The 9,045-nt window shown below is 36.5% G+C and overlaps 1 protein-coding gene and 1 pseudogene across 1 annotated transcript in view; both read left to right on the top strand.

The window, feature by feature from the left end:
- The window catches only part of LOC103086453 (amine sulfotransferase-like), a 10,915-nt gene extending 5,378 nt beyond the window's left edge, over window positions 1-5,537 (top strand). Inside the window, exons 3-6 of the mRNA XM_007454933.1 lie at window positions 139-265; window positions 1,212-1,306; window positions 3,790-3,976; window positions 5,416-5,537. Coding sequence (XP_007454995.1) covers window positions 139-265; window positions 1,212-1,306; window positions 3,790-3,976; window positions 5,416-5,537 — 531 coding nt within the window. The remainder of the gene's footprint in view (window positions 1-138; window positions 266-1,211; window positions 1,307-3,789; window positions 3,977-5,415) is intronic.
- A 114-nt stretch (window positions 5,538-5,651) lies between these two features.
- On the top strand, window positions 5,652-7,899 carry LOC103088630 (N6-adenosine-methyltransferase subunit METTL14-like; annotated as a pseudogene).
- Window positions 7,900-9,045: the final 1,146 nt, after the last annotated feature.

The following is a 9,045-nucleotide window of genomic DNA, read 5'->3' as shown; positions in this document are numbered from 1 at the left end:
TTTCCCTAAAAAAGTATTATGATTTTCCTAGATAAAATAAATTATTATGCATTCATATGATGTAATACTATGTAGATATTAAAAAATATGTTAAGATGACCAAGAATTGTTAAAATTGTTTCACTCTTCCCCCTACAGATTGTTTACATCTATAGAAACCCCAAGGATGTTTTGACTTCATATTTTCATTTTTCAAATTGGTTAGTTACATTTGAACCTTCCGATAACATAGAACATTTCATGAAAAGGTTTCTAGATGGAAAAGGTAACTATTAATTCATTTCTCAGGCAACATGTTTATGAGGCAATGTTGCTGTTTAGTCAACAATTCTCAAACCTATGGAAAAAAGTTTGGGGAGATGGAGAAGGGTAATCATAGAAGGGGGAATTGTACATAAGCAGTCACTATTGTCTGTCAACTAAATCTGTCACCCAAAGCCTTTTCTATCCTCAGCAGGACCACTCTGGGGATTGTCAAAGTTGCAAAGATATATTTTGACCAAATGAAAAGAGATCTACAAATGGCCTAGCAATTCAAACTGGCTAGATCCAAAGTTAGATCCAGGTGTTTCAATATAGCTAATGTTTAGGTTGGGTCAAGTTTTTGTGCTCTGTCATGGCCCTTGGGTAGGCCTTATATGGCAGCTGTGAAATGTTCATTCCAGCACTGAGGAGGACTAATTGATGCAAGAGGCTTGTGGAATGTGCAATCAGGGCTCTCACTCATTTCAAAAATTAGATTCAGGTTAGCTAAATATTGGGTTGGCCAAAAAATTCCTTCGGGTTTTTTGTAACATCTTATGGAGAAACCCGAAGGAACTTTTTGGCCAACCCAATATAACCAGATAGCTAAACTTGCTCTGAACAGATCTTAAAATAGGCAACAAGAGGGGAAATAAAGACTTATGTTTTCAGGTGGAGGAAGTAGGAAAAGGAAGGGGCTTACCTTAAAGAAATCTTCAAAATGAATTCTTTGAGATTGTTTTTTCTGAATTCCCTATTCCTTACATACAGAGAGTACCTTGCAAAGGCAGGTTTCTGTGAAAACCATGTACTTGTTTGCCCAAACACCATTTTAAAAAGGTAGCATAGATCTAGTCCAGTGGTGGGTGCTTGATTTGTCTTGATGATCCAGAACAGAAAAGAAAAACTGTAGTTTGCTGTTCAGTAAGTGCAACATTTTTACCTTCTTATGTATTAATTTTCCACAGTGATGGGAAGCCTTTGGTTTGATCACATCAGAGGCTGGTATGAACACAGACATGACTTCAATATTTTGTTCATGATGTATGAGGAGATGAAGAAGGTAGGAGGAGTGTTTTGTTTTTAAAATTATTCTTTTGAGACCCTTTCTTATCTTGGTTAATGAACTGCATTCTCCTAGTTATCTTTGTATCACTGTATAGACTATAACTGAAACTATGATTGTGCATAAAATTGAGAGTGGGAAGGGAGAAAGGTAGAAAAAGAGGAGGAAGAAAGAAAGGGAGAAAGGAGAGAGAAAAAAAAAGAACTAGAGTCTGTAATTGAGAGACACTAAGACAAATAGTTTGGGTACGGAGAAAAAGCCTACCCAGGTAACAAAAGATACTATCAGAAATGTAGCAAGGGAAGTACCCCTTTGTTGTACCCCTTTGAATTTTTGTGGATTTGTACCCTCAAGTGGAATTGTTGGATGATATCGTAATTATATACTTATTTTTTTGAGGAACCACCATACTATTCATACTATTTTCCATACTGACTGCACCATTTTATTCCTACTAGTAGTACATGAGGTATTTCTAATTACTCCACAACTTCATCAACACTTATTTTATTTATTTAAATAATAACCATTCTAGTCCTTGTGAGCTATCTCTTTGTGGGTTTTGTTTTATTTTTCCTTAGTGATTAATAATGTTGAGTATCTTTTCATGTGCTTATACATTTTTTATATATTATCCTTGGAGAAGTATATTTAAGCCTAACTCATTTTGAGTTAATATTTGTGAATGGTATAAATAGCATACCATAGTTATTCTTTTGCGTGTAGACATTCAGTTTTCTCAAAACTATTTATTTAAAAAGCTGTCCTTTCTCCGTTGAATGATCTTGGTACCCTTCTCAAAATTCATTTGATCTTATATGTAGGGGTTTCTTTCTGGGCTGTACATTCTGTTCCATTGACCTATCTGTCTGACTTTATGTCAGCACCACACTGTTTTGATAAATGTGGTTTTGTGGTAAGTTTTGAACTCAGGAGTCAGATGCCTCCAACTTCCCTCTCTGTTTTCATGATTGCTTTAGACTTTCAGGGTCCCTTGAGATTCCACATAAATTGTAGAAGAAAATGTCACTGGGATATTGATAAGGACTGCATTGCATCTGTGGATCACTTTGGGCAGTATTGATATCTTGACATTATTAAGTCTTCCAATTCATCAACATTGGATGTTGGTCCAGTTATTTGTGTCTTCTTTAATTTCTTTTGCAGTGGCTTGCAGTTCTGAGTACACAAATCTTTAACCTCTTGGTTAAGTTTATTCCTAAGTATTTTTTTCTTTTTGCTGAACTTGTAAGTGGAATTTTTTAAAAATTTCCATTTGGATTTTTCTTTGTTATTATATAGAAAAGCGACTGACTTTTGCCTGTTGGTTTTATACTGTGCGACATTTTGAAATTTGTATATTAGTCCTAACAGTTTGTTTTGCAGAATCTTAGGGTCTTCTGTGTATAAAATCATATTGTCTGTGAAGAGAAATAATTTTACTTCTTTTCCAGTTTGGATGCTGGTTATTTCTTTTCTTACCTAATTGCTCTGGCTTGGACTTCCAGTACTATGTTGAAAAAAAGTGCCTTGTTCTTGATCTTTGCAAAGTATCTTCCAGTCTGTCACCACTGAGTACAATTTTAGTAGTAGGTAATTCAAATATGACCTTTTAGGTGGAGGTAGTTTCCTTCTATTCTTCCTTCATTCAGTGTTTTGTCACAAAAAGGTGAAGGATATTGTCAAATGCTTTTTCTTCATCAGTTGAGATCATCATGCCGTTTCTTTATCTTTTTTCTGTAAATGTGGTATTACGTTATTGATTATCATATGTTTAACCTTGCTTGCATGACAGGAGTAAATCCCCCTTGATCATGGTATATAATTCTCTTAATGTGTTGTTGGTATATTTTGCTAGTAATTTGCTGAGGATTTTTGCATTTTTATCTTTCGTGATATTGGTCTTTAATTTTCTTTTCCCATAGTGTTTTTCTGGCTTTGGTATCAGGATAATGCTCCTTATTGAATGAGTTTGAAAGTATTCCCTTTTTTTCAATTTTTTGGAAGAGTCTGATGAGTATTGGTGTTAATTCTTTAAATGTTTTGTAGAAGTCACCAAAGAAGCCATCCAGACCTGGGCTTCTCTTTCTTGTGCCCATGGTATTTAATTACTTGCTTGACTCTACTCCTCATGATACTGTGGATTCTTAATGAACCCAGATAGCATGTTATTATTCTCTTAACCTTCTCCAGCATCTTGCACAGGTTTTTAAACTTATTAGGTATCCTAATAGTGTTGGTTATTTGAATGAATTGAGGTGAGTTCTCCTTATAAAATCAAACAGTAGGATGCTCTAAAAGAGCTGACAGCCACAGCACTCATTTTCAAAGAACAAATAAGGTAGGAATGTATTCTTGTCAAACTTTAGACTTAGAATAACCCCAAGCACTTTCAGTTTTCCAATATGTGATAAAGTTGTTGGTCTATAACTCATGTATTCCTTATAGGTTGAATAGACTCATACACACAATTTTTTCAGGATCTCAGAAGTTCCGTGCTTAAAATCAGCAGTTTTCTTGAAAAAGAACTGAGTGAGGAGGACTTGGATGCTGTTGTGAACCAGGCTACATTTCAGAACATGAAGCTTGATCCACAAGCAAATTACGATTGTATTCTAAAATCCGAAAACTGGACAAGAACAGAAGAAGGATATTTCCTGCGCAAAGGTGATGCTCAGTGGTTAAGAGGAGCAAAATATTGAACGTTTTCTTGACTCCTTGGCCCCTAGATTAATTAAGGAGTGCTCCCAACATTTCTTTCCGAGCACCGCCATTTGAGCCCTAGAGAGGACCAAAGATTCTAACTGAAAATAGCCTCTAAAAGTATCCCTGGAAACAGAACCATTCTGACTTATAAATATTAGGTTCTTTCCTTCTAGTACAAGTGACCCTACTCTTGAAAATTTGTTAACAAGTCTTATCTGGAGGCAAAGGATATATGTGACCAGAATAGCTGCAAGTCTTTGTTTTATTTTTCCTAGAACATCCTAGAAGTAAAGTTAACATGTATTTTGTTTTGAGAGACGGGGTTTGAACTATTGTAATTTCCTCATGTGTTAGATTTCCTTCATTGTCAAAAGTACACTGATACCTCATTAACCTAATCTGCTATTCAATTATTCAACAATGCGTGATACATTTTTATTGTGCTCCTATAACATGCCAGGAGTTGTTAAGAAAGAAAATATTTTCCTTCTGATACTCCTTAAGCTCAAAAAATTTTAATTTAATCTTTTAATGTACATCATTCTAAAACAGAATGGGTACTTCTCTAATTTATTCATATTTTATTCCCTAAAATTTTCATAAGTTAGCATTATGTGATGGGCATTGATTGATCTTAATTATCTAAAGATCTTATTGAAATTGATGTAGATATTGATATTTTAAAAAGTTATTGTTGCTTCTTTTGTCCCATGTATTATCAGCTTTCACTTCTCATTGCTCAATCAGATTACATATAAAGCATTTTTCATGCCCATAAAAGCTTGCTTACTATTCCACATTCCAACAATAACCTTTACATAAGAAAATCTGATACCTTAAAAACGCCAAATTATTCATCTTCATTGTAAAATTGTCTGAATAATGATGGTTTCAAACTTTTGGCATATAAAACTGCAGCAATGGCAGCTCTGGCCAACCTCTGTGACTTTGATTTCATTACTTGAAAGCATTTGGGTCCAATTTTTTTAAGGAAGGAGTACTTATCTTGAAGTGTTGGTTAAGAATTACATTCATGATAGATGTAGTTTGCCAAGTGTGGTGCCTGGCCCTTACTGAAATATTTTTAAATGTTCTAATCTCTTCGTGTATTTTAGCTTAATTTTTCCTTCTAAGGAAAGGCTATAATTTAATGCAGTGGCTGGTGGAAGTCTAATACATAAGGAAGTGGACGATAACTCTATTTTCTGTGTTACTGCATCCTAAGATTTTTTCTTAGTTCGTCCCTGTATAAGAAAAGAGTAAGGTATCAAGCCCCATTGGGAACTAACAGGTAGACATTTAGCTTGCCTTGGAGAACAGATTAGAGTGGGTTGCAGGTAACTTTTGTCCTGATAGTGCTATCTCCTTACCAAGTGCTGTCCATGTACTTATCCCACTAGGTACCATCGGAGACTGGAAACATCACTTGACCGTGGAGCAAAATGAAAGATTTGACAGAATATTCCAAATGAAGATGAAAGATTTTCCCTTGAAGTTCATCTGGGATATAAATGAGGAGTAGAATCAGTGTAAAACAATCACATAAAAAATCTACTAGCCAGAAAGCATATTTTAAATATACATACTAATTTGTGCTGCTCACATAAATGTTAATTATACAACTTTATTAAGCAAAATGAGTAAGCCATACTTACATTAGTTGCCATGAGTTTGATGGACATTTTGAACATTTTAAATTAAAATGCTTTGAGTAATATTCGGCTTTGGTAGCCAATATGACAAAAGGAAAAATAGCATAAATGCAAAATGAATTCTGCGTGTCTTTTGATTTGAGACTGAGATTTCTCAAATGATTGAGATTTCTGTTGAGTGTATTTTTTTCTTTATCTATAATTACATTTAGAATTAATCAACATTAAAAGTCCTTTATTTCTTCTAATTAAGCATTAATTCTTTGGTTTAAAATCAGCATGAGTGTTGAAATAAAGAAAACACATGTAAACACATGCATCTGTTAATAATTTATGAGATCACAAAATCTGCACTAAAGATCGAAGTTTCAAAGGTGGATTACTTCATGTAATGGTGCAATTATTTAACTATTTGGATTAAAAATAGATGTATTCATAACATATCACTCAATAAACTAATTCAAAGTGTATTTAATAGTTAAATATTTAAGACAAAATCATTTTGAAGAACTAGAAAAATATAGCTGAATGAGTTTGTAATTCCCAAATGGAGAAAAACGTGTGAAGCATAAATACATTGGAAGAGGAAACACCTATTGAAAAAATACTGGGTACCCGTCGCCTGAAGCTCCTGGAGAATTTTGTGTTCCACAGTCTCCGAAGAAAAATTGGGCGGGTATTCATCCGCTAATTGCCAAGTTTTCGAGGTAGTGGATAACAAGGGTTGGGACATGGACAGCCACTTGCAGGAGATCCAGGAGCGGCAGAAGTTACCACGACAGCTTCTCGTGCAGCAGTTGGGAGCTGAAAGTGCTGCCAGTATTGATGCTGTGAAATGCAACAGGAGGGGCTTCCCAGGTGGCTCCGTGGTTGAGAGTCCGCCTGCCGATGCAGGGACGTGCCCCGGTCTGGGAAGATCCCACCTGCTGCGGAGCGACTACGCCCGTGAGCCATGGCTGCTGAGCCTGTGTGTCCGGAGCCTGTGCTCCACAACGGGAGAGGCCACAACAGTGAGAGGCCCGCGTACCTCAAAAAAAAAAAAAAGAAAGAAAAGAAAAAAAGAAATGCAACAGGAGGAAGAGAATTTGCCATATGAAGAAGAGATTTACAAAGATTCTAGTACTTTTCTTAAGGGAACACAGAGTTTAAATCCCCATCATGATTATTGCCAACATTTTATAGACACTGGACATAGAGTTCAAAATTTCATCAGAGATGTAGGTTTGGCTGACAGATTTGAAGACTACCCTAAACTGAGGGAGCTCATCAGGCTGAAGGATGAGTTAATAGATAAATATCTAACCCTCCTCCTATGTACTTACAAGCAGATATAGAAGCCTTTGACATCAGAGAACTAACACCCAAATTTGGTGTGATTCTTCTTGAACCCCCTTTAGAAGAATATTACAGAGAGACTGGCATCACTGCTAATGAAAAATGCTGGACTTGGGGTGATATCATGAAGTTAGAAATTGATGAGATTGCAGCACCTCGATCATTTATTTTTCTCTGGTGTGGTTCTGGGGAGGGATTGGAAGAGTGTGTTTATGCAAGTAAACATACAGATGTGAAGATATTTGTTGGATTAAAACCAATAAAAACAATCCTGGGAAGACCAAGACTTTAGATCCAAAGGCCGTCTTCCAGAGAACAAAGGAACACTGCCTTATGGGGATCAAAGGAACTGTTAAGCGTAGCACAGATGGGACTTCATTCACACTAATGTTGACATTGACTTGATTATCACAGAAGAACCTGAAATTGGCAATATAGAAAAGCCCGTAGAAATTTTTCATATAATTGAACTTTTTTGTCTTGGTAGAAGACGCCTTCATTTATTTGGAAGAGATAGTACAATTCGACCAGGCTGGCTTGCAGCTGGACCAGCTCTTACAAATAGTAACTACGTATGCAGAAACGTATGCATCCTACTTCAGTGCCCCAAATTCTTACTTGACTGGATGTACAGAAGAAATTGAGAGACTTAGACCAAAATAACCTCCTCCCAAATCTAAATCTGATCAGAGAGGTGGAGCTCCCAGAGGAGGAGGAAGAGGTGGAACTAAAGCACTTTGCTTAGTTTCTCCAAGCTGCAGGAATATTTTAGCCAACCTCCATTGCAGTTGTCACTGTCTGGTTTTGTCCAGAATAAATGAGTCATCCTGTCTTTTGTCATGTGCCTATAACCGAACAGAATGGAACAACACAAATACTCTCACTTTCAGAGACTGAATTTATTCTGATAGATTTCAACTAATTACAAAGGCTTTTGCTTTTTAGAAATAAAGTGAGCAGTGAAAAAGACCCAATCTGGATTATCATACTAGTGCTGACAGTAGTTGATAATGGGCATCCTGCCATGTTGTGCATTTTCTAGCTTGAATCACTTGGGCAAGTTACTTACCTTCTCTGTACCTTTGATTCTTCATGGTTTTTTTTTGTTTTGTTTTGTTTTGCGGTACACGGGCCACTCACTGTTGTGGCCTCTCCCGTTGCAGAGTACAGGCTCCAGACGCGCAGGCTCAGCGGCCATGGCTCACGGGCCCAGCCGCTCCGCAGCATGTGGGATCTTCCCGGACCGGGGCATGAACCCGTGTCCCCTGCATCGGCAGGAGGACTCTCAACCACTGCGCTACCAGGGAAGCCCTCTCTTAGGCTTTTAATATTTTCTTGTTGAAACAATAAAAAGAGACTTCTTTTTTCTTCCTTTTGGAAAAATCTTAAATAACTCGTGTAATTTGACCACAGAAGAAATTGAGAGACTTGGAACAAAATCACCTCCTCCCAAATCTAAATCTGATTGGGGAGGTGGAGCTCCCAGGGGTGGGCAGGGAAGAGGTAGAACCTAGTAGGCAGACTTTACAAAGAGAAAAAAAAATACTCATTATAATCTCAGTTGTGCAGCTACTGATGACTGTTAATCATACTTCCTAAAAAGCGAACAAGGACAAATATCCAAGTGCTAGAACTTTGGTATGGACTTGATCTTGGATTGACTTTCAAAACAGTTTCATATTCCTTAACAAAGTAAAAGAATTGGAGGCATCAGAGACACCTGGTGATCAGGTACTTGGTTTAAACATTTTGGGGAATAAAGTACTTGGTGATGAGGAAATGACATACATCTTTAAACTTGTTCTGGAGAAAACAATGTAAAACCAATTATAGAAGACCCTCAACTTAAGAAGTGAGCTTGGAAAATGGAGCTACAGTTGCCTTTTAAGGGACTGGTTTTCCAGATCAGTTAGTTGTGTGAGACTTTAGGTTGTCATTTCTCCTTCTATACTGTAACCCATGTTTTAAATGAATTTGTTGAATGAAATAATGCCATTATTGTTCTTGATAAATATATTTTTATTTTGCATATGTTTTTCTAAT

Source organism: Lipotes vexillifer, unplaced genomic scaffold (genome assembly GCF_000442215.2).
Source record: "Lipotes vexillifer unplaced genomic scaffold, Lipotes_vexillifer_v1.1 scaffold58, whole genome shotgun sequence".
NCBI lineage: Eukaryota > Metazoa > Chordata > Mammalia > Artiodactyla > Lipotidae > Lipotes > Lipotes vexillifer.
The sequence above is the reverse complement of the archived record's forward strand: the minus strand, read 5'-3'. Positions and strand labels throughout refer to the sequence as shown.